This window comes from Lytechinus pictus, chromosome 5 (genome assembly GCF_037042905.1).
Source record: "Lytechinus pictus isolate F3 Inbred chromosome 5, Lp3.0, whole genome shotgun sequence".
Taxonomy (NCBI): Eukaryota; Metazoa; Echinodermata; class Echinoidea; order Temnopleuroida; family Toxopneustidae; genus Lytechinus; species Lytechinus pictus.
The window spans coordinates 53390781-53417916 of record NC_087249.1 but is presented as its reverse complement, the minus strand read 5'-3'; the positions used below and the strand labels follow the sequence as shown (position 1 = coordinate 53417916).

Sequence of the window (27136 nt, the reverse complement as noted above, 5' to 3'; positions counted from 1 at the left end):
ACCCCTGCCTGCATGATGGAATGAGAAGTAAGTCTGACGCCTAACCGATTGAGCTAGAATATTTCCCATAGACTTAACACGTAAGCAAAACACCAGAATCTCAAATCCAATCTTGCAAGTGAATTACGGGCATGATCCCGACATCTGATCGGAAAATGAAGGAGACGCAACCGAAAGCTTAGAATCTCAGCTACAACATACTAAAAGCTCAGGGATAACTAGCAACAAAAATTGGAGATATGGCTTACGAAATAGAAGAATGTAGAATCTAGTTTTGAGAAAAAGGCATGTCCCATAGAGATTACACGCAAAATGAGTAAAAATGACATGCCATTATTATTTGCAATTTTTGAGGATGATCTGTTTATCAAAATGAAAAATAAAGGCAATAACTCAGAAAGAGTAAGAACTAAGCTACAACATATCAAAAATTGGGTAAAAATTGACCAATATTCACGGAGTTAGAGCAAGATTTGCATAATTATAATGACGTCATAATAGGCAAAATGGATTTTTTGACTTCCGACGCCATTTTGATGACGTCATAATATACTTGAGGGTCAAATGAGACATGAAATTATATCTCTAGTTCATACTCTATCAAAATATGAAAAAAAAATTGGGGGTCCCCATGCGTTCTGAAGAGCTACAGCGGATTTTCTATAGGCATGTTTTTGCCCATATATGGCCTATAGTGAGAGCTCGCGCGCACACGTGCTGCAAACTTTAACGGGTGTTAATTTCCTTATTAATGGTCGTAGAAGGTTGATCAAGGTATCAAATTGCTCAAAATTATATGATCAATGCAATGAAATAAAAAAAACGGTGTTTCTGAGTTGCATTCAAGGCGTTACGCGCGGAAACGCGCGCGCATACGTTTGCGCGCGCAATTTTTTGAAATGCTTAAAATGACCTAAAACGTACTCTGTTTTGGTCAAAAAGTGATTTTTAGCATTTTAAAATTTTGACGCGCGCGTACGCGCGCGTCGTGACCTTCAGGTGACCTTTGATGACATGACCTGATGACCCTTGATCTGAAGTTTATGTCATGTGAATTTGATTTATTTTTGATAATTGATAATGGAGATATGATTGATAATGTGATTTTACAAAATGGCGTCTAGATGACGTCATGATGACGTCATGACATTAAGATTCTTGCAGAATTGAGGTCTTAATGATGTTGATATGTGGTGATATTTTGATGATTATTGAATATGAACTTTCTGAGATTTGCTGTCCACAAGAAATGGAGGAAATAAAAATAAGAAATAAAAATAATAAAGAAAGAAAATTCGGACAAACATAAGAGGTGATCTGTCATAGACAGACCACCTAATAAAGAAAGAAAATTCGGACAAACATAAAAGGTGATCTGTCATAGACAGACCACCTAACTAATCTCCAAAAGCAGTATGTAGTAATAAGGTTTTTACAAAAATCTTACATATTCATACAAAGTCAGTATCCAGCTGTTGTCGCTCCTCCATTAGAAACGATCCCATAAATAGCTGCATCAGTTTATTATGTGCAACCGTGTTTTTGTTGTGTAATCAGCGAAACCGAACTCAGCTACATAATCGGTATGTGACAAAAATGTACAAAAAAAGATCTTATCAATTGTCATGTAATATAGCTGTAGTCGCTCAAAACTAAAATTATGACATCATGGTACGTTGTCTAACAGTAACACAAAGTTGTGGTCAACGAAGTAAATACGAAGGACCATTCAATAGTGAACGCTTATAGCTGTAAGACAAAAATTGCGACAAATAGTAAACAAAAGGTTGCGGACGGAATTGATAATTCTTCTGGAAGAAAAAAAAAGCATCAATCGAACTTACAAGGCTCTCCACCATTACCTCTCCATTTCCCTGCGTAGAAACGTAGCTTAGTCCCTGAGTTATACAAGGTCTTGACTCTTACAGCCCACTTTCGCTTCTCGACTAGATCCATCTTGGTGAGATCATCAACAACAACGTAATCAAGTATTCCTAAATATCCTGCCTGAGTTTTAGGTCACATGATCAAGGTCAAGGTCATTTAGGGTCAATGGACTTAGATCATGTTGGGGTATTCAACATCGAAAACTTAACCAAGGTTAAATAATTGAAATGTCGTCATAACTTTGTAAGTTTATGAATCTAGTTCAAGAAACTTGGACATATAAGGGTAATGGCATATCACTGAACATTTTGCCCGAATTTCGGACCACATGACAAAGGTAAAATGTAATTTAGGGTCAACGAACTTTGGCAATGTTGGGTGTATTTGTCGAATTGCCATCGTAACTTTGAGAGTTTATGTATCTAGTTCATGAAACTTGGACATATAGAGCAATCAAGTATACTGTGTGAGTTTCAGGTCACATGGCAAACGTCAAAGCTAGGGTCAACAAACTTTGGTTATGTTGGGAGTATTTGTTGAAACACGAGCTATCGTAACCTTGAATGTTTATGTAGCCTATCTAGTTCATGAAACTTAGACATAAGAGTAATCGAGCATCCTCGAAAATCCTGCGCAAGCTTCAGGTCACATGACCAAGGTTAGAGATCATTTAAGGTCAATGAACTTTGGCCATGTCTGGGAGTATTGTTGAATTGCCATCACAACTTTGAAAGTTTATAGAGAAACTTGGGCATATAATTATATTTTATTGCCTTGCAAGGGTCTTAGGTCACATTATCAAGGTCAAATGTTATTATGGGTCAATGAATAGAGTATTTTATTGTCATATGAATGGTATTCTTGTGAATATCTATTCAATAGTTGTTTTCAAAGTCAGCACTGCTGCTACATTGAATCGCGCAATGCAGGCGAGACTGTATATAGAGGCGTTCCACTTGTTATTATTTTGTAATACTTTATTGTTTCACCTCCATGATTATACATTTCTTCATTATACGTTGAGCGTCTGGCAAGGTAATTTAGGATCCCCTTTTTAATTCGGGTATGATATTGTACATCTAGAAATATATTCATTAAAGGACAAGTCCACCCCAACAAAAAGTTGATTTGAATAAAAAGAAAAAATCCAACACGCTTCATTTTACAAAACAGTTATATGCACATCCCGGTCGGTATGCAAATGAGGGAACTGATGACATCACTCACTATTTCTTTGGTATTTTATTATATGAAATATGAAATATTCCAATTTTATCAAAATTTTCCTGTGAAACAAAGTCTTATTTTTCCCTGAACAAATGGAATTACCATTGTTTAACATTGTATGGTTCAGTCAAGTTTGTCCTTATTGTCAAATCTGAAAAAAATTGAAATATTGTATAATTCAAACAAAACAAAAGAAATAGTGAGTTTTTTTGTATTAATGAGTGAGTGAGGGCCATCATCGATTCTCTCATTGCATTTGACTAAATTGTGCATATAACTATTTTGTGAAAAATAAGCGAAACTTTAAAATGTCATAACTTTCTTATTTTACATCCGATTTTGATGATTTTTTTAGCATTTTGCTTGTCTGATTTTCTCTATTGATTCATATCAATATTTTTTGAGGCAGACTTGACCTTAAAGGACAAGTCCACCCCAACAAAAAGTAATTTGAATAAAAAGAGAAAAAATCCATCAAGCATAACACTGAAAATGTCATCAAAATCGGATGTAAAATAAGAAAGTTATGACATTTTAAAGATTCGTTTAATTTCACAAAACAGTTATATGCACATCCTGTCGGTATGCAAATGAGACGACTGATGACGTCATCCACTCACTATTTCTTTTGTATTTTATCATTAGGAAATATGAAATATTCTAATTTTCTCCCCATTGTCAAGTGAATCAACGATTAATTCCTCACTGAACATGTGGAATTAGCATTGTTTAATAATATATGGTTCAGTCAAGTTGGTCCTTATTGTCAAATCTGTAAAAAATGAAATATTGTATAACTCAAACAATAAAAAACAAAAGAAATAGTGAGTGATACACATCATCGACTGTCTCATTTGCATATCACTAAGTTGCGCACATCACTGTTTTGTGAAAAGTAAGCGAAACTTAAAAATGTCATAACTTTCTTATTTTACATCCGATTTTGATGAAATTTTCAGCATTATGCTAGTTTGATTTTTCTCTATTTATTCAAATCGCTATTTTTCTGGGGTGGACTTGACCTTTAATAGATTTCAGCACTCGATTTGAACCAATGTAGAGGGCGTCAGCACTCTACAGACGTATGTTGGTACTTCATTCATGTCATTATAGAATTAATATGTTTGCCATGTTTTATCGTACAGGGTCGAGTTCGAGTGACGATTAGCGTGAAAGACGTCGGTGAGTGGGGCTACGGTAATGATCAGGTGATCGAGTATACACTAGTTGTTAAGGAGTTCAGCCCAGCAAGGATTGAAGTAAACGCTAAATGGTACTATTGGTTCCTTGTCAGATACGGTGTAAGGTAAGGATATTTGGTTTCATTTATTGTTCCCGCAACTTTTTGAATACAAAATAACAAAGAAAGTATAAACAATATTTAACCAGAAAAATATATATGAAGAAGGTTGTATTTTTTTAAAACATAACGATTTAAGAAGATTGCAGTGTGCGTAGCTTGACCGTGTGACAACCCTGCATATTATATCCCAGATTCATAATAGTATGGGACTTCTTTTTGATCGAGGTTCAAAATATTTATTTTCAATTTTTCAACCAGATTCTTATATTCATTTTTTAAAACGTCCATTCCACGGACATTTTATTCACTTATATTCTCTCAAAAAATATACCATAGAATCAATGGTGTAGATTACTACGCGAATAATTGATTCACTGATATACGGTCATTCTATAATCATAACAATTATTATGTCCAAGTCATCATCCTTTTTAAATTATATTAGTATCATCAGTATTAGTATCATTATCTTTGTTATTATTATTATTGTTATTATTGTTGTTATTATTATTGTTATTGTCAGTGGCGTAACAACGGGGGTCATGGGGGCACGTGCCCCCCCCTCCAATCGGCTTGCAAAAAAGGGGAGGAGAAAAAGAAGAAAAAAGGAAGAGAAACGTAGTGGGAAAGACGAAATTATTGTTCATTACAATGATACATTATATTATAATTATGTTATATTACATAAGAAACATTTTTTCATAAATTTATGAAACATAATTGCTCAGGGCCTTTGTCTTCATTGTTCCTGCTTGTATTGTCTGTTTAACGAAATATATAATCATGTTGTACTAAAACCTCCCGTTTTCAAGTCAATACACACCAAATATATTTCCTCGCAATTAGAGTTATTATTGTTTATGTAGTGACATTTGCTTTTTTTTCATGGCTACTTAAAGTGATTGCCCCATTTTAAGGTATTAATATTATATAAAACATTTCCTGTCCGTGCTTAAGTTCGCATTAGTGGGTTGGTGAGATATGTTTGCTCTTCACGAATTCCTAAAATCAGTCCTTAAAAATTGCCCTTTTTCTGATCTGGATTTTAAACAAGCCTTAGAATGCCCCTTTTCAGATCTGAATTTCCTAAATTTTCAGCTCTTGCTTCGCGCTCGCAAAATTTGATGAGTGAGATGCGTATGTTTATCAGGACTACAATTACTACAAGTGCTTCATGTGTTTAAAAGTAACAAAATCAGCAAACGCTTGGCACTCGCATTAGACATGTTAGATGACTATGGGGAGATATGTATACTCTTTATGGATTCCTAAAATATGGTCCTTAAAATGTCCCTGTTTGGGGTCAATATATATACAAAATTTTCAACTCGTGCTTCGCGCTTATATTGTTTGTTTAGCGAGATAGGTACGTATCATGATTACCAAAAATTGCTTATAAAGTCCCTTTTTAGGTCTGAATATCGAAAATTTTCAGCTCGGGCTTCGCGCTCGCAATATATGATCCATTTAATGGTACTGTCCTTAAAATGTCTCTATTAAGTCAGTATACCTGGCAACTGAGCGCGCTTCACTAAGTGACTAAAAAAAATTGCTGTCCCCCCATGCCATTGTTATTTTTCAATTTGTACATTATTGTTGTAATTTGTTGTTGCTTATTAATAACACGTAACATAATATGAAATGCCACTATTTACCTGCCAACGAAGTGTTTGTCTCCAGTAACCACCGAACCCACTCAAGGTGAACACTAAGTTAATGAAATCTACTTTTCCTATATTTTCATATATTTTTTTAATTCTTTTACAACCTAATTTGGTGAAACTGAATTGTCATGATAGGATGGATGTTTTGAGGTGGGTTATTCTTTAATTGTACAAAAGAACTCAATCTGTCACTCTCTTTGTTCCCTGCTTGATTGAGGTGGGAAAGGTTAGGAATAATCGGCGATGCCCCTTACATCTGTCACTCTTTAGTTTGATTCGATTTCCACCTTATTATTGCTTTTTTGCTTCCTTACTTTCAGGCTGGGCTTGAGGTATTCTGTATACTGTCAACGAGACTATTACGGTGACTTGTGTCAAGTGTACTGCCGAGCTCCTACGTTCTATGACCGGTACACCTGCGATCCCAATACGGGTCAAATGATTTGTCTCCCAGGTTACACAGGTTACAACTGCCAAAGACGGGTGCGTTCACATTCAGTTCCTAAATTTCTACAAACGTCTCAGAAACATTAACCGATTTCATAGTTCAGGATTTGTCTAACACTAAGTATGTAAAGTTTTCGAAAATATAAAGCCTGCGAGGGATTGTAGCGCTCTAGCTTACCAGGAAAGAACGTTTACTTATTGATTTGCATTTTAAGGTTGAAAGCAAAGGATCTATTGCAAATTAGACTCTGGTGTAAAAAAAAATAAGGTTTTGAAAGAAAAAACGCTGCATGCGGACATGTTTACTGGAATAGAGGCTTATATTACCAGTATTGTCTGAAAATAAAAAATGTATACTTTTAACCTTTTGATTTTAACCGCTTTCGACAAAGAACTTTTTCCTTATATTGTTACAAGCAGGGCCGTGTGAGGGCCGAATTTACTCCCCCCGGAAAACTATTTGTTTTCTTGGATACCCTCGATCCTGTCTGCCCGAAATACTAATTCTAACGTTGTTTTGGAATGCTATCCATTCAAATAACGTGATGGGATATATTTTGTTTTTTCCTCTTCCAGATTCTGCCGACAGGTTATCCATGGTGGTGGAGGCCTATCGGGAGAGGTCCTGTACCCCAGACACGGTTCACCACGACGATAGCATCAAGTAAATCAACAGAAACAATGTCTTCTTCTACGGTTAACGTGGAAACACCAACGAACACGCCTACCTCTAAATTGCCCACCTCTCTTACGAACACACCCTCCTCTAAAACGGACACACCCACCTCTACTACGAGCACCCAGACGCCCATTCCTAACACACACACCTCTTCTACGGATACACACATCTTTATTATTAGCACGCCAACCACGACTTCAAGCGTGCCAACCTCTAGTTCTGATACAACCACCTCTATTACGAGAACACCCATCACTACTACGGAAACGCCAATCTCTACTGTGATCACACCCAACTCTACTTTGAGCATACATGCTTCGGAAACACACGAATCACTTTCCAGAACTGTCCAACATGTCTCGACAACAGAGACGCCCAGCGAAAGAGAGGACAAATCTGGTACACCACTAACGACTACCTCCACACAAGACACACAATCCTTCACGATGAAAACATCAAACCTAACAACTGACAAACCAACATCTACAACACTCATGCTCTCCATAGGAGCACACGTGCATACCCCAGTAGCAACAGTAATTCCATCCAAAACATACACGCCCACATCCACCGAGGGTCAGTCTTCTACACCACGAGTAACTACCTCCACTGCAGAGACACGTCCATCTACAATGAATGCGTCTCTATTGACATCGGAAACGGCCACCTTCAAAACTGACACATTCACCCTTAAAACAGATACGTCCTCCACGGCAACATCCATGGATACACTTCCACCCACAATCACCATGTCCACAGAGAGTCTTTCACAAACACCGTCATCTACCGTAGAAACGTCCTTGAAATCGAATACGCCCATCACCATAACTGACAAACTTACCTCTAACATGCCTATTGCCTCCACAGCAACGCACATACATACCTCTACTGTAGCCATACTTACATCCGAAGCAGACACGCCCATTTCCACAGAGGACTCGACAGAAACACCTTCTTTTACAAAAGAAGAGACTTCTGTGAAATCACAAACGCCCGGCTTCATAACTGACACACCTGCCTTTGAAACAAATAGTCCCTCCTCATTGACAAACGCGAATGCTCCTACAACAGACACGCCCGTCGTAGGTACATCTATCAGGACAGACACCACGGTGTACACGCCCAACCCGACAACAAAGAGCATATCGCAATCTGACAAAATGACGACGATCGCACGCTTAATAGATCAAACAGTGTTACCGAAAAGCGAAACTGCAACGATGAAAGTACAACTATCAACCAACAGGATTGCCATAATGACAACATCTTTAACCACAATGCAACCTACCAAACTTGCTCCAACTGAGTCTGTATCTTCGGTATTTGAGCCAAGCACCTTAATCACAGAGTATGCAACGGCCGAACTTCACTCTCAAAAAGCTAGTGCTGGGGAAACTGTAACAACCGAACAAACAACACCTTTAGCCAATTCTACACTGCAACGCACTCAGTATTCTTCAGAGACAACATCTTTGAAAACCTCAACAACAGTTGATGACAGGTATATCACGACAGCTATTGTAACCTCTGAAACGCTTGAACTCTACCCATCTAGAGAATATTCAAAGACGACAAACAAGTCATCACCTTATCCATCTTCCTCTTCTGTAGAAGGTGTAACAATAGGACCACATCCAACGACAGACACGTATAGTGTTGTCACTGATATAGAATACATTACTAATTCGACGCATGTCCCAGAGATTACACCTACAAAAGACACGACCGTCGAAGAATCTACAACTGATACTAGGTCTGGTGCAATAAGTCTTACCACACCTCGATCGAAAACAAAGTTAACTAAGAAACCAACAGATCATCGTCGACTAAAGAACAACACTTCATCACGAATTCCGACTACTACTATGATAAATCCAACGTTTGTCGACAGCGTCACGAACGCGGTTGCCGGAAATGCCTCTGTATCGTCAACATCATCGTCAAAACCAACCGTTGATTATACAAATATAACTGACATAGCGATTCAAACTACGATAATCGATTCTCCAGATATGGCAACGGTTGGCCCAACTTTTACATCTGTAACAAATCAAGATTCATCAAAATATCAATTTTTTAGTACGTCAACCATTTCAACAAATGAAATGGTTTCTACAGAACCATTTTCTCAAAATAGCACAGAAAGTACAGTAAGAACTAGTGTGAAGTCGCCAAATGTCACGTTAACGGCTACATTGTCCTCATCTTTGACGTCATCGTCAACATCTTCGTCTGGTGATCCTACGGTCGGTACATCTACCGCAGTAAGACAACCGTCGGTTCTGCTGCGTAACCGTACATTCTTTCCTATAAGGACAATGTCATCGAGAATTTGTTGGACGAATAAACCAAAATCTTGTGAATGTGGTCGAGGGGATTTGCCAAAACTACCATCCATAGAGGATTATTCATGGACAATCGCCTTTAGTAATGGAAAAACAGATAATTTACCCGTAAAATTCGGCATATCCTAGCTTTTTGTATAGATCCTGCATGTCCTGGTGATGTTGATTGTATATCTTTGTTGTCATTCAGTATTGTAAAAAAAATAGATATATATTATTTATAATTTACACTTGTAGGCCCTATATTGTTGACAAATAGAAATTAGTTTATTTTGTTTCATGCTCTGTTATATGAATGTTTTCCGTCATCATGGTCATCTTCGTGTTAATGCAGTAATAAGGAGTTCAAAAGCCGAAGATGTGCATTGCAGGCAGAATGAAAAGACAAAAACAATGACAATATTCAGGAATATCTGTTGAAAATGAATATAGGATTTACCTTCAACATTATTATGAATATCATATCCTCACACAGGTAATTGTCCTTTCAGAATTTCAATAATCTAATTGCATTTTGTCCTTGTCTCTAGACCAGAGGCCCTATTGTATCCTTTAGGTATTATATTTTATTTTTCGTAGATATTGACGACTAAACAACTTTTTTGTAAGCAAAATCTGCCGTGAAAAAACAAGCGGTTTTTAATAATAAAGAAAAGTGAACATATATGAACACTGTAATTAATGAAAATTAGACATTAAAAAAAGGTTTGGCATATACAAATTTCAAAGGTAAAATGTCTTTCCCCTCATTTCACTGAACAACAATTATGATGCCTAACATGGACGATATGCAAATGTGTGAGTGAGATGGTTTGGAATACACTCTTCTTACGTTCTTCATTACATGGGAATGATGATAATAACATTATGCAACATTTATATAGCGCTTAATTATGTTTCTAAGTGCTGTATACCATTTCCCCGGCTTTAGCAAGGCAACCTGATCGGGCCCTCGAGCATTCCAGGAATATACCGGGTACCCATTTACTGCACCTGGGTATATAGAGAGTGGCAAATATAGATAAACGCCTTGCCAAAGGACTCGAGTGTTGCGGTGGGATTCGAACCCGGACCTTGTGATTCAAAGTCATATACTTAATATCTTATTGATTTGGAAGAACAAAATCTGCTTCTTTTTCAAAGTAAAATTCAATAAATGATTAACCCTGTTCCATGTGGAATGAAAAGTTTCTGAAATTCGATATGACAGAATACCAATAGAATAGTAAGCAGGTAATGTCATCAGCTTAGTAATTTGCATACCGTCCATATTACGCGCGTCAATATTTTTAGAATACATCATCACAGTGAGAAAACTTAGAATACCACTAATCTTTCCTTTACCTTCCAAATATATGACATTGTCGGTATTATACTTGCAAAGGGATTGATAAATCGAACGTTAGTCCCACAAAAGGGTTCACTGCTGTTATAGCCAATTTGACATACTGCTCAATGCTGAGTTAAATTATCACTCCCATTCTCAGTCTCTTTGTACACCATTATTTCGTCTATTGAAGGATCAATTAGTTTAAAACAATAAATATATTCTTTTATTTTGCAGGATATGTTAGCTTCTGTGTGCGCATGTGGGGTGGAGACTATGTCGGTGTTTCAATTTTTTAAAAGATGAGGGGAGAGGCCCATTTTTTCTCTTGTTTGCAAGTGTGTGGAGATAAAGAAAGTAGATGAGCGAGTAAGAGAAAGAGAGAGTGGGCGGGGTCTATAAAAAAAAATACAACGATTGTAAAATACGTCTGAGTAAATCAAATTCTATCTATCAAACATCTGCCTTAACCACTCATCGCGCTCTTCTTCATGAAAATATCAAAATTCTCAATTCTGTCTTTTTTGCTTAGTTAACTGAAAACTGCTATAAGAAACTCTGATTAATTTAATTTTTTACAAAACTTTACAAAAGGCCTTTTAATGTATGTGGCCAATTAAGATACGGGGCGAGGGCAGAGATTTGCAAGTATTTTCAGTCTACCCGACATTGCACCACCAAGTTCTGCCGGCGTCCTGGGGTGGTATTCTGAGATCCATTTTATCCCAGATAAAATAAAATATTTTATCTCCGTTAAAATCAGTGAGATAGAATACCCTTAAAATCTCTCCAAATTCGTATTCTGAGAACAATTTTATCTTCATTTTATCTCAGTAAGACACATCTATTTTTGAATCAATATCCAATTAGAAGCGCGCTTTTATAGCTCTCTCAAATCACTCAACCAATGGAAATCCATTCCGCCAGGAGGTGTGGCAAAGGAGTGAGATTGCGTCCATTTATTGACTTCAAATACGCTTGCACTATACGCTTGCGCGTCTTTACAGAGATTTCTTTAAAAAAAATTACAATACTCTAATCTTTTTTTCGAAGTCTATATCGCCTCTTTTCAAGCATCATTTCAAAGACAGTACTAGTCAAGAAAAGTCTTATGAGTTACTTCCTGATTGTACAGGAATAACGTTAAGGTGTTATTCTCAATAAATATATAATTTTTCTTAACTTTCATGTCAACATTTGGAGTTAATTCACTTAGAAATAATGATGAAATCAATGTCGCGGAGATAAAATAGCCCCTACCCTCTTTTAAGTTTATTTTATTTTTTCTTCAAAGTAACATGGGCGCAAGCACATCACCCGCGTTGCAATGGCCAGATACGCGATGGGTATGTGTACGCAGGCATTGTTCTGTTGCGTATCATCTGTAGATACGCAAGATAAAATTTATATGCAGGATAAAATCTAAAATTTTATCTGAGAGATAAAATGTCATCTCAGAATACCAATTTCATTTCAAGAGATAAACTAAAATATTTTAAAGATAAAATGACCTCAAAATACCACCCCAGGATACAGCGGCGTACAGATGGGGGGCTCTTGCCCCCCCCCCAAAAAAAAAAGTCATGACCAAGAAGAAAAAAAAGGGAAACAATTGGAATAGAGACTGAAATACGATATCATTTCTTTAACATTATGTCAAAATTTATCACAAAGTTTAATTAATGTAATAGAAATGTCGAATTTTTTGCTCGATCGCAGATTTTTTTTTTTTTTACAAATTTTAAGCGATACGCCATTATCTAGCCCCCTCAATTTTTTGGCTAAAAGAATAACGCCACTGCCTGGATATGCGTCTGTTTTTTTTTTTATTGATGTCATTACCTGGGGGATTTCTTTAGTAATTGGAAGCGCCGGGGGGGGGGGGGGGAGCAGACGGACGATTGGCAGATGACATACGTGCATCAAGTCAGCGTGTATGACATGTGAATTGAATCCAAAGTTCAAAGATTGTCAAAAACAGTGGGACATATCGAATTACATGTTAAAAACTTCAAGAAAGATATCCGGTCGTCCGGAAAGAAGAGGATTTATACTATTATAGGCTTATATGCAGTGAACAGCGAGAAGACACCGAAAAGGGTATTGTATATATATATATATATATATATATATATATATATATAGGCCTGCTCTATGAGGAAAAAAATATATAACTAATAACACTCCCGAACAATGAAGTTTTTTATATTATAGGGGGACTCACTTTTTCAAAGATCTTGTTCTCGTTGAAATAAAAAAATAATGAATGTTCGATAGTGATATATATAATCGATTAAATTTTCTTCCTAGTAAAGGCAAGCAAGTTAACCCCCCCCCCCAAAAAAAAAAAAAAATTGAGAGAGCGAAAGAGAGAGAAAGGAGGGGGATTAGAGCTATTGCACTGCAAAAACTCCGGTATTGATTTACCACCAGCCCGGAATCTATAGGCCTATATATGTCCACACCAGAGAAGTATTGAAACATCACCAGTTTGGAATCAAACCGATGTTGTTTTAATACTAATTGGTGTTGTATATATACACCTATTTGGTGTTAGACCAAAACCAAACACTTCTCTGGTGTGGACATATATATATTGCGGGCTGGTGTTAAATCAACACCGGTGTTTTGCAGTGTACTCCCTAAATATAATTCATCTATTTGTTTATTTTTCTCCCTTGAAACATTCATCAATGTATATTCATATTCAACAATGATTGGAAATGTCATTCATGTCACCCCATGCATCGTCTAGTCTGCAAGCGCAGTCTCAAATTTGACACTTTCACAAATGATTCCATGTCTAGAGTGAAAACTAGACTCCAATCTCGAGGTGTCTGTGTCAACGGTAGAAGCAGAGTAGTAGGCCCATGGTTGAAGCAACCGCAGTTAAGTTAATCTAGTCTCACTACTTCAGACTCTGTGTTATGCACTTTGCAAAAATCAAATGTCTGTGTCTGTAGACTACCCACGGGTCGACCTTTGGCATTTCCTCTACACCCCACCCTGACATAGCAATCGACCACTTCCCAATGTTTGAACACGTTCCAACCAACACATCAACATCGTGAACAGGATCACATGGTTTCGATAACGGAAAATGCAATATTTGACTGGAACATTCAGCTCCTGTCATGTGTATGTGCCATCAAATAGCAAGTTTACTAAACAGAATCACCATGATGCCATCAACTGCCACCCTATTTCTTCTCCTGATCGCCGTCCTGGTCTTCCTCCAAGTCGATGGCTACGGCAGTGGGGCTCCTTTGTCGACGTGTCCTCATGGGAATGCCATACACAAATCAAAACACAGCAACTACACAGAGTTTTACTCTCCTCAGCCAGCAGAAACAAATCCTTTCGTTTTTCGTTCTGAATTTGACGAATATTCTCCTGGGAAGAGCCACAGAGGTAAACTGGTTTAATCTATACGGTCTCAGCATAGAGACCGACCGATGGTTTGTAATTGGAAAATAACGTAAAAGCTTAGTTCGGTCTGGAGTCGGTCTCTCCAGTGTGATTGTAGTCGTAACTATACTATATAGTTGCTTAGTTCGGTCTGGAGTCGGTCTCTCCAGTGTGATTGTAGTCGTAACTATACTATATAGTTGCTTAGTTCGGTCTGGAGTCGGTCTCTCCAGTGTGATTGTAGTCGTAACTATACTATATAGTTGCTTAGTTCGGTCTGGAGTCGGTCTCTCCAGTGTGATTGTAGTCGTAACTATACTATATATATGCTACAGTCATACCATAGAAACCGACTCCGAATCGACCGATGGTTTGTAATTGGAAAATAACGTAATTGATTAGGTCGGTCTGGAGCCGGCCTCGCCGATTCGACTGTGTCATTAATATCGTATTTTAGCATCTACATGTATTTAACAGATGCTTTTTGGAACGTTGAGAATGGACAGATTAGAGGTCATTGTCGAAAGCTGGTGGACCAGGAGATCACATCGTCTTAAGATTCGGACCGGACGAAAAATTAAAATAATATATCGTTTGCCCATGCAGAGTCCATGACGACACTGCTGTTTTGATTCATCGATTTTCGACAAAGGCTGTTTTGTTTTGAAGACTGAGCTTTTGACAATATATCATCAGCGTTATAGAAAGCGTCTACGAAGTAATTGCTAAATGCACTATATTTTTTTTAATATTGGTAAAAATGTAATCATTGTGATATTTCTTTATGCACTTTTTTAAGATTAAAAAAAAGTTAATGCAACAAAGTTTTAGCGTGATTAATTACTACTATTGTCATCCTTTCTTATTAATATTATTGATTGATTGACAACGAATTTATTCATTCCAAAATTTCAACAAAGTTACATTATCATCATCATAATTATTATCATTATATCGCTTACAGCTGTTATCCCTTTTTTTAATTATTATTTCCAGTTATGGTATTGTAATTGAACGTTTTAGTTATCGATGTATATGTTTATTTTATTTTCTATTGATAAACTTTCAAACTCCTCAAAATTTCAAACCAAATCGATGGATGCGTTTTGTACTGCACGCAACTGGAGTTAAAGGGGAAGTTCACCCTGAAGATAGTTTGTTTTAATAAAAGCAGAAAAATGAGAGAGACATATCCGTGAAAGCTTGATGAAATTCCGTGAAAGGATAAAGAGAGAAGAATCTTCTTTCAAGGGGTAATTCCTTTTCTCTTTTTGTTTTAAATATGTTTAATTAGATTTTTCTTTAGATTTTTTATAAATGTAAACTTTTTGAGACTTTTTTTGTCATTTTATTATTAACTACCACTCTATAAAATATAAAATATAGGTATACTCAATTGTCAACCATTCATAATCCAACTTGCAGATTATGCAGTCTGGTTGCAATAAAGATTGAATTAAAAAAATAAATGAGACATTAGTTTATACCCCCTTCTAAAGGCATCATGTTCTGTTTTAAAAAAATGAACTAGTGGAATATGTATATTAGTAATACGAGATATACGGGGAGCTGTTCACATATGATGTCACAAATCAAAACTTTGACAATCCATAACTTTCTTATTCTTTGATGGATTATCATTGATTCTTCACCATTGTTTTCCTTATTTTTGCGTTTTTATTAAAACCAACCTGTTGCCAAGGTGAACTTCCCCTTTCATTTGCGACTTTTAGTAGAACATTAGCCTTTGAGAAACATCTTTCTTGGCTCTTGTCAACCTCCACTTTGTTCAGTGATAAATGTGTTTTTTGTAGAGAGGGTTAAGTCATCAGTGTGAACGTCATTGTACTAAATTATGTTCTGACGAGGTATGACATCGAAGGTTTATTTTCCCCAGTATAAAAATTGCGCTTCCCTACTTGTCTTTCAAAGCAAAATGAAAAGGATTCCTTATTTTTTTCAGCCAAAGAGAGGCTTTTGAAATAAGACATTCCTAGTTTTATAGAGTACTGGATATGCTTTTGTTCGATAGTTTCAGCAGTGCATTGTTAATGAGAATCCCTGGTTTCAGCTGTAAAAAATGCAAATGAAGCATGATCATGCTCCTTAATCATGCTCTTTGAGCTGAGCAGAGTTCATTTGATAATGAACTCTTCTTCCTCTCGTCACCAAGCTGCATGCTCATGTCACTACAAAAGCAGAGGCAGAAGTAGAAAAAGTAGTTTCATGTGCATGGCAGAAGCTTATTTGATTTCATCTGGAGCAGAAATGTCTCTTGGCGGGGAATTGATCATTTAATCGGCACCACCGCGGTCGTGCACCGGTGAGTTGACTTTCAAAGTGCATCATCATTGCCATTCATCCAACCTAGTCCCTCGTCCTCATTTTCCCTAGTCACATTTCCCCTCCAGTGGCCGTACGGCGAGTCGAAAACAGCCGTTTTATGCATTTTTATTCAAACCCCCTAAATGTAGCTGGTACACAAAAAATATGTTAAAAACGGCTGTTTTGGACTAGCCATACGGCCGCCGTAGGGGAAATGTGACTGCGCCTTTAGTGATCCCTGTGTGCTGAAATAAGTTGGGTTTACAATCTATGAGATTAAACACCAACTTTGATGTCTTATTCATAATTATCATTGGCTCTAATAGCATGAAACTGGCAGTAGCCATAATGATCTGGGGCCCATTTCATAAAGGACAACTGTTGTAACTTTGCCATTATGACAACTCCCATGGTAACAGGGCTCAGTAGCCAATCAGAATCAAGGTTGTCATGGTGGTTGCCATAATGGCAAAGTTACAACAGTTGCAACTCTTTATGAAACGGACCCCATAACTAACTTCCATTCTGACTGGATAATGATAAATATATTTTCAATTGTGCTTTTTATTTACTCTGGAAAGCAACAACGCGCCCCATTAGCGACTGAACAGTTGGCCAGGTGCATTAGCAATGTACTAATGCATTTAAAGTAGAAATACAACAAATACTTTCATATAAGAGTTCTTTAACGTGATTATTCTAGTCACCTAGTCTAGGCAATTTCTGCACCATGCTATATCAGGCATGCTCACATATACCCTGCTCTGAAATTTTCCTATCATAACACAAGAAAGGAATGGTCATTTGAACAAACTTGCCCATGAGGAATCTCCGAACTGCTGTACCAGTCCAGTATAAGATGACCTTACAAAAATATGGTCAAAATTACAGTTTTGGGACGCTCTGGCGAATAAAAAAGATCCCCAAGATTTAGGATAAACAGATCATAAATGAATGGAATTTAGTAAGTCGGATGAGTTGACTTTCAAATTGGTCATCGTTGCCATCTTGGTAAATCTATGAAATGTTGTAATGTTTTTAATGTTTATAATCTTTAATGGTCAAATCCACCTCAGAAAGATGTTGATTTGAATAAGTAGAGCAAAATCAAACTAGCATAATGCTGAAAATCTCATCGAAATTAGATGTAAAATAAGAAAGTTACGCCATTTTAAAGTTTCGCTTATTTTTCATAAAACAGTTATATGCAAAACTCAGTGACATGCAAATGAGACAAACGATGATGTCCTTCACTTACTATTTCTTTTGTTTTTTATTGTTCGAATTATACAATATTTCATTTTTACAGATTTGACAATAAGCACCAACTTGACTGAACCATATAGTATTAAACAATGCCAATTCCACATGTTCAGGGAGGAACTAATCGTTGTTTCACTTGACAATGAGGGGAACATTAGAATATTTCTTATAATAAAATACAAAATAAGTGAGTGGATGACGTCATCAGTCTGCTCATGTGCATACCAACCAGGATGTGCATAATAACTGTTTTGCGAAATTAAGCGAAATTTTAAAATATCATAACTTTCTTATTTTACATCCGATTTTGATGAAATTCAAGTGTTATGCTGGTTGGAATTTTTTTATTTTATTTATTTGAACTTTTTTGTTGGGGTGGACTTTTCCTTTAAATGTAATAAGGGGTAGGGAACCGATTGTGTCGGAAAAAAAATATGTAGCACCAATCAACTGGATCAATGTCTGATCACTCTTATTTTATCGTTCAGTGCATGGCAGCTACATTCGTTTTGATTCGACTGAACTCATCCCCTTTTTTTACTTCACCTTTGACAATCATGATCGAGAAGACATTTTAACACATCCTTTAACGGGGGGGGGGGGGGGTGGTGGATGAGGGTGTCATCATGCACTACCCTCCCTCGACGTTTCGCGCTCTTTTTTATCTGGAACACGTAAAGATAATAACGCCAAATTTTACGACTTCTTTATTGGAAGCTTAGTATAGTGCAGCTATGTAGAATCGTGACTCCACGCGACTTTTTACTTAATATTTGCTTACTTGCTAAGTACTTACTTACTTCTTACTTGAATTCAATCTATTGACTTTCACAAGGACTATACGCGTCACACATGGCCTATAATGATTTACATAAAAAAGGGAATACAGAAGACAAAAAACATAGAAATACATAAATTCTAAAACCAAAGAAATACATAAGTAAAACGTTTACTGACGTAATTTGTCTTTGTGAAGATTATACTAAAGACATCTCAAAGAATAAATGAAAATCCTAAGTGAAATTGATAGATCCAAATATTTTTGTCATGATAATTTGAAAATGATTTGTATTTTACTCACTAGTCAGGCGTGTACACAATGTGTTTGTCAACTTTCGCGCAGACAACGGTATATAAAAAGATGGACCATCATGCCCCCTCCCCCCCCCCCCCCACTTTTTCAATACCTCTGAAATAGCCCATTTATTTGAGGGTTAAAAAGCAAGTCCACCTCATATATCAATAGAGACTTTTCGCATTTGCCATGGAGCCGTTCTCTCCAGCGCAACGATTCCTTTGAAAATGCAATTAACAGATTAAAATCACATTGGAGAGCTGAAAGGCTTTTGTCGAAAGTTGGTGGGTCGGGACAGCAGATCATCCGAAGATTTGCGCCGGACGAACAATTGCAAATATGTCGTTGTCCAGAGTCAAGAGATTCCGATGCTGTCCCGGTCCACCAACTTTCAACAAAAGCCTCTCAGCTCTCCATCGTGATTTGACCTGCATTTTCAAAGGAATTGGTGCGTTGTAGAGAGTGACTCCGTGGTAAATGCGAAAACTCTCTTTATCAAACAAGGAACTGTGCAAATGTCACCCAAATCGGATGGAAAGTAATAAAATTATGATATTTTATTAAAGCGTTAGTGATTGCAATATTCAAATGCTCATAACTTTCTCATTATTTGTCCGATTTTTCTCAAACTTGTTCCAAAGTTTTCATTTCCCTTTAACTATGGTAACTGTCGGATAAATTAGGACTTGTCAGATAAAATGTCAAATAGGTCCTTCCATGAAACGCTCCACATGTGCTGCTAATGCAGACGCAGTTCCTTGTATTAAGTCCGTTACCTTTGAGAAACATGCCATATCTTTTACAAACATTTATAAACTAATCATAAAATGTGTCAGTGTCAGACAATATTGACAAGCATGGCGCAAACACGATAAGTTAAACATGTTAAATGAGAAACGAACTTTAAACATATGATCATAAATCATGAGTGTCCTTTGTTTTCATTCTTGTTTTCGTTTTTGTTCCAGGTATGATCATAATGATAATAGATTATGATCAGTATATTTTAGACCTCATTCAGGAAGTGGAAGGGTGGTGTATAGACGCTGGTCCTTATACAGACAAAACGCTCGTAACCGTGAGTGATGCCGCCATCACCATCATCCTATTCATCACCATAAGCATAATTAGTAATCACCACCAACGGCCACCACCGCCACTACCACCATCATCGTATCATCATCATCATCACCATCATCACCATCATCACCATCATCATCACCATCTTCATCATCATCACCATCTTCATTATCTTCATCATCTTCATCATCTTCATCATCTTCATCATCTTCATCATCTTCATCATCTTCATCATCATCATCTTCGTCGATGTCCTCATTATCACCACCACCACCATCCTTATCATTATGACCATCCAGAGGCGGATCCTTATGGCCGAAGCCTCACACCCCCCCCCCCCCCCCTTCAGGCGGCGCAAAAAAAAAAGAGAGATAAGATAAAAGAAGAAAGATTAAAGGAAGATGAAAAGTGAATGAAATAAGGAAAGTGAAATGATTGGAAAAAGATATATATAAAAATTTCGCTCGCGCTTCCCGCTCCCATTACCTGCTGCGTGAGATGATAATCTTCTCAAAGGACATCATGGAGCTTAAAATACCCCGTTTTCAAATCAATATGAATGTTAGACTTAGAATATAAAAACATTTCAACTCGCGCTCGCATTACTATGTCTTGATTGGTGAGATATGTATCCTCTTCACTACAAACAGTCCTTAATAATTGCAATGATGTTAATTATTGGATTTATATAGCTGGGTGTTTTTTCTTCAGAGGATACAAAGTGCTTTTAAAGGCTTGGTCCCATTGCACATACCTTTACGGATGCAGGATGTAAAATGGAAAAGAATCTCGCTATCCGTAGGAAAACGTTATATATCCGTTGTGTACTCTTTGCGTACGTGTCTCATTATACGCCCCTATATCCACCAAGCATCCGTCCACTGTGATTTCATTGTTCGTCCATTTTGTACCATTGACTGGAGCGGATGAAAACGGATGGAGCCACCCCGAAATTTTGCTTGTCCGCTGTATCCGGTATGAGTACGTTAATTTTTGTCCGTCGGCCAGTGGGACCAGGCCTGAAATAAGGCATAAAAGTTAAGGTTTTTAGTTACTCAGGTATACGTTTTAGGAAGCTTTTTCAGTTGAAGAGGTCAAGAGAGAAGATGTTTCAAGGAGCTGGAGGAAATTTTGTTCCAAAAACTGGGGGGGGGGGGGCGAAAGATTGAAAAGATTGTTTTCTGGGTATATGAAAGAAGCATAATGATGTAGAGCGAATTACATGAATTTCGAAGTTTGCTGCTTGTCGTTATTAACCCCATGGACAACATATTTTTGTTGGTTGTCATTTTTCACAATACTATATCCAGTAGTACAGTATTATTACCACAAATTATATTAAAGTTCCTCGTTTGTTTGGAACAGCAGGTTAAAAATGTTGTGGAAATGTTTGGCATGGAATCGCCCTGATACTGCACTGGTTTCAACATATGCCGTCTCTCTTTTAATGTTTCAGTGTCAATTTCTGGTCAGAATGGGGAGCTATTCCGAGGGTTTTTTCTTCAGGCTCGGATCATCAATACCTCAACCCCAGTTGGAGTATTCTCTGACCTACCAGCCCTTACCAAGATAGTAAGATGCTCTGGGACATCAGATGATTCGGTTACCCACACTAGTTCAGATGACAAAGAGGCGCTATCATTCGTATGGACCGCACCTAATCAATGCGTAGGAAGTATCTCATTTATGTAAGTAGACATGAAAAGGAAGTACCCCTTGGCAAAAGGTTTATTGTTGAAAAAAATAGTAGAATGAATGACCAAAAGTATATGTGAATTAAGGTCTGAGGAAATCCATCAAATATTTAAAAGCCCCCTCACACCTGACCGAATGTAGGCGGACGAAGGGTGACGAATGGGAAAATGAACGAAATGCATGCGAATTCAACAAATTCAAATAAAATTTCCGTCAAATCATGCGATCAGTATAACTATTGTCAAATTTTATCAACGAACGGTAAGCGAAGGATGAATATGACATGCAAAGGATATCGATTTTTCGGTTCACCTCTTTGAGAAAATTGCTGCCGAAGGCGAGCGAAGGGTTGATATAACCCAATAAGGCGAAGGAACAGTGAGCAAACATGGTTTGATATGGCGTGCGATTAGTAACGAAAACGAGGGAATAGATCAGTACAGGCAATCTTGTTCGTTGTGTCATCGTGTTGCTTCGTTACGGGTTCTTTCGAGATCGGTCCACTTTGGCAAAAGCGCGAAGAGGGACTATGCGCGACAAACACACACGAACGATTACCGCATAAGAGATGCAAATTAAACAGATGACCAACGATTTTTCAATTCGTCGGGAAATTTTAAACATGTTCAAAATTTCCGCGCGAATTTGTATAATCGCAGCTGTTAGTTCAGAAGATGTACGAACCCAAACACGAAGGGTAAATATGATTTACTATCAGTTACCATTGAAAACAATTTAAAATAAATGCCTTTCACCAGCCATCGCAAGGCATATTTCAGGCAATTCGGTTAGGTGTGAGGGGGCCTTATACCCCTTTCATACTGCCCTCTTCATTTTTCACCGGCGAACTTCTCCGCCTCGCATTCCTCACTTCCCCGGCGAAGAAAAAATGTACCCTTTCGCACTGACATTTCTTCCCCGGCGAAAGTCAACGGGCGATTGCAGAACAAACGAAAGAAAATTGTAAACATTACTTCTTACCTATTACAAAAAGGTATCAAAAAAATTAATTACAACATATTTTGGAAGTATTACGATAAAAACAAACGATATCACCTTGTTTTTATATCTTAGCGCATTTTATACATGTAAAAAGTGCTTTTTAATAAATATTGTTAGTAAAAAAAAAAAAATGTTCGAGGGTATCTACTTGGCCATAGCATTCAGCTGAGCTTGCAACTATCGCGCGCGGAATCTCGGTGCAGGGGACTTCGGGAGAGAAAAAAATTGACCTCTGACGTCATTAAAGAGGAGAAGTTCTCCGGTTTGCTTTCATACTGGCCTTTTCACCGGCGAACTTCGCCGGTGAAACAGTGGAGAAGTTCACCGGCGAACTTCACCGGTGAAGTTCTCCTGTGTATCTTTCATACTGGACACTTTCCCCTTCGCTGGCGAACTTCGCCGGTGAAAGGCGCAATATGAAAGGGGTATTAAAAAAGAAGTGAATAGAATTGAATAATGAATGAATAGTGAATAGAAAAATGATTGTTTGATATATTACGTCATATGTAAGCAACTTCCCCATTTATCATGTATAGTAGTAAAAAATAAATTAAGTCTGTTAGATGGGGAGGGTGTGCATAAAGGTGACGCTTCAGTACTTTCTCAGTTGAATAAAGGGGACAATGTAGAGTTAAACTGCCCAGATATCTCTATGTGATGCTCTTTTGCATTTTTCCTCTCAAATTTTCAACCTTTTGAACCTCGTCGCTTTTCCCCCTTATTTTTTCACTACATGTAAAAAAAAAATCATACTGGATGTTTACCCTCTGCTGCCCTCTTGTGTCGCCTCTTGTCAAACTATAAAACTTGTTTTTTCATTATGAAAGCAAAGGGAAACAAAATAGTAAATATAAGAAATATACAATATAAGTAGAATTTTGTAGTTTCTGGCTCCCCGTAAAGTTAGCACAATGTTAGACCATGGTCTAAGTTAAACCTGACGTCAGAATACGGGCCATTAGTAATTCTAAACATTTTGTTGGTTAAAATAAAATACTTGTCCTATGTCAAAAGAAGTATTTTCATAATACATATTTTATTTCATGTTATGTAATTCATCTACTACATTTAGAGGTTCTGTAGCCCTCCATCATTCAACTTTCTTCGTCAACATGACGTCATCAGCTCTTGAATGCAATGCTGGTGAGTATCAAGTTTAAATAAAAATTATTCCCTTGGACAGAATAAAAATAAATAAATGCCGCATATAACAATGGACAGAACACAGGGGACTTTTCAAGAATATATATATGTATATATATATATATGCATATATATATATATATATGTATATATATATATATGCATATATATATATACAGTATCAACATTTTTCTGTCAGAACAAATACAGGAAAAGCTCTTCCTTGAAATGGTGGTGACATTTGAAATGTGAACAATTCTATAAAATAAAACATATCCATTGTAAATCATGAATATATAAACAGGAATGGTCAAATAATTCAATTAATCATTCTAATAACTTCTCAATCATTTTACAGCGGCGATTCTTCGGGTCAACTTATACGTGCTGGCCATTGCTTACATTTCGACACGTCTAATCGGTACAGTGGATTAGACTGGTAACGATCTTTGTTGTTCTACACTTTTCACTGAAAATTTATCATTTTGCATGACTTTGGTAATTATATTGATTTCACACTGTATCGTAAAAAGGGAAATGCAATAAAACTTAGAAAATATTTTCTTATTACGAGCATTTGTGACAATGAAAGGGAGAATACAACTTGCAAAAAACCAAAGATTTTAATGAACTTTATCAGGGAAATGTCCATGCACTTTTTCTTTGCATCTTTGCATTTTTCGTAAATTTTCAGGTAATGATTCATATTTTTTGCTACATTTTGCCAATTTACGTTGTGACATGTTAGTTTATTTCAAAGTAACTTCCAATCCTTTCTATGTACCTTAAACTGTGCACCATGTCGTTCCCACGGATCTTACAAAGGGTCCATTATTTAACATTCCTTTTAATATTTACAAAAAGGAGTGAGAGGGAAATTAAGTACTACAATGGCAGGAAATGAAATGAAATTATATTATATTTAATTCCTCTGTGGAAAATGACCTTTACGTATTAAATGAGACAATGTTCTTTTGATACAATAATATGCAATTTCTTAGCTTGGTCGCAAAATGGAAGAAATAATTGATATGAAATAGATAAGCATTTCTTTTAACATACATTTTCAATACATGTGTTTTATAATTTGAATTTGTTAATCGTATGCATTTATTGTATTTGTTATCAAATATTAGTGTACTACGTACTATTCTTGCAACAAAAATAATGCTCTTCAAATGCTATCCACTTTATGTATAATACAAAACATGTTGAATATTCTCTTGTATATAGTAGGCCATTTTTGCTACTACCCCACACACCAGTCTCTTATCAGGGATAATATCTCTTTGCAACGATTTGAGACCTTACACTTTTATTTGTGAAAACCACTTCAAGAGTAGATTAAAATTTCATACTTGTCGATTCCATTTGTCGATCCTCCTCACAATTATTGTTTAGAGCAAAACTTAAGTTTTCAAAGGGATGGTCCGGGCTGAAAATATTTATATCCAAATAAATAGAGTAAAAATCACAAAGCAAAATGCCAAAAATTTCATCAAAATCGGATAGCAAATAACGAAGTTATTTAATTTTAAAGTCTATCACTATTTTGTAAAAACAGTTGTATGCACATCGTCATGAATATTCATTAGGTGGGCTGATGATGTCACATCCCCACTTTCCTTTTTTTATGTTATTACATGAAATGATTTTTTTCATACATGTGTAAATGATGTGTCTCCATTATGATGAAATAAGTTGCGGCAGTAAATAACTAATGCACTTAATCAGTTGTCAATCCAATTGATTCAGTTCTTGGTAGAATTTTTTTAAATAAACCTAATTTCATATAATAAAATACAAAAGAACAAGTGGGGATATGACATCATCAGCCCACCTAATAAATACTCATAAAGACTTTAATAGACTGTTTCACCGGAATAATGCAAATCTTTAAAATTCAATAACTTCGTCATTTGTCATCCGATTTTGATCAAATTTTTAGCATATTGCTTTGTGAATTTTACTCTACTTATTGAGATATAAATAACTCCAGCCTGGATCATCCCTTTAATAAGTTATTTTACATTCCATTTCGTATTTTTAATTTCTTAGTCATTGTTGTGTTTTTATCTTTATTATTTATTTATTTTAGAATTTATGTTCTCTTTGAGGAAATCAGCTTGATAATATGGATTGAGTGTGTTATTAAATTTGGGTTGATTCAATGTATTTTGCTAGCTTGTCATCCTGTGTGCAAATGTAATTCAACTAATCTAAAATTATCATAATAAACGTCCACCATCACCAACACCATCACCACCACCATCTCCACCATCATCATCACCATCATCACTATCACCACCACCATCACCACTATCACCATCATCACTATCACCGTCATCACAACCACTACCACTAATATCTTCATCATCATCATCACCATCTTCACCATCTTCATCACCATCTTCATCATCACCATCTTCATCATCATCACCATCTTCACCATCACTACCACCATCATCATCATCACCATCTTCACTATCTTCATCATCACCATCTTCATCATCACCATCTTCATCATCACCATCTTCATCACCATCTTCACCTTCATTACCATCTTCATCATCACCATCTTTATCTTCATCATCTTCATCACCATAATCTTCATTATCATCATCACCATCACTACCACCATCGTCATCATCACCACCACCACCATCAACATCGTCATCACCATAATCTTCATCAACATCATCATCACCACCATCATCATCATCACCATCTTCACCATCTTCATCACCATCATCATCATCATCACCATCTTCATCATCACCATCTTTATCTTCATCATCACCATCTTCATCATCACCATCTTTATCTTCATCATCACCATCTTCATCATCACCATCTTCATCATCATCATCATCATCACCATCACTACCACCATCATCATCACCACCACCACGATCATCACCATCACTACCACCATCATCATCATCACCACCACCACCAACATCACCACCACCACCAACATCGTCATCGTCATCACCATAATCTTCATCAACATCATCATCACCATCATCATCATCACCATCTTCACCATCTTCATCATCATCATCATCACCATCTTCATCATCACCATCTTCATTACCATCTTCATCATCACCATCTTTATCTTTATCATCACCATCTTCATTATCACCATCTTCATCACCATCTTCATCATCATCATCATCATCATCACTACCACCATCATCATCATCACCACCACCACCACCATCATAGCATCATCACCATCTTCATCATCACCATCTTCATTA

At 36.7% G+C, this 27136-nt stretch overlaps 2 protein-coding genes across 3 annotated transcripts; both read left to right on the top strand.

The window, feature by feature from the left end:
• Window positions 1–2215: 2215 nt before the first annotated feature.
• On the top strand, window positions 2216–11118 carry LOC129261090 (mucin-2-like). The gene is made up of 4 exons (XM_064099552.1): window positions 2216–2224; window positions 4146–4420; window positions 6402–6564; window positions 7105–11118. Exons 1-4 carry the CDS (start codon window positions 2216–2218, stop codon window positions 9679–9681), a joined length of 3024 nt encoding a protein of 1007 aa, XP_063955622.1. The 3' UTR covers window positions 9682–11118.
• Window positions 11119–12619: 1501 nt separating this feature from the next.
• LOC129261091 (putative defense protein 3) lies at window positions 12620–26041 on the top strand. Of its 2 annotated transcripts, none has more exons than XM_054899134.2 (4): window positions 12620–14290; window positions 21487–21718; window positions 23800–23870; window positions 24229–26041. In XM_054899134.2, exons 1-4 carry the CDS (start codon window positions 14014–14016, stop codon window positions 24303–24305), a joined length of 657 nt encoding a protein of 218 aa, XP_054755109.1. In that variant the 5' UTR covers window positions 12620–14013; the 3' UTR covers window positions 24306–26041. The 2 variants fall into 2 exon arrangements, 1 of the variants encoding a protein (XP_054755109.1); XR_008584605.2 differs by lacking the exon at window positions 12620–14290 and adding an exon at window positions 16425–16610.
• The last annotated feature ends 1095 nt before the right edge of the window (window positions 26042–27136 follow it).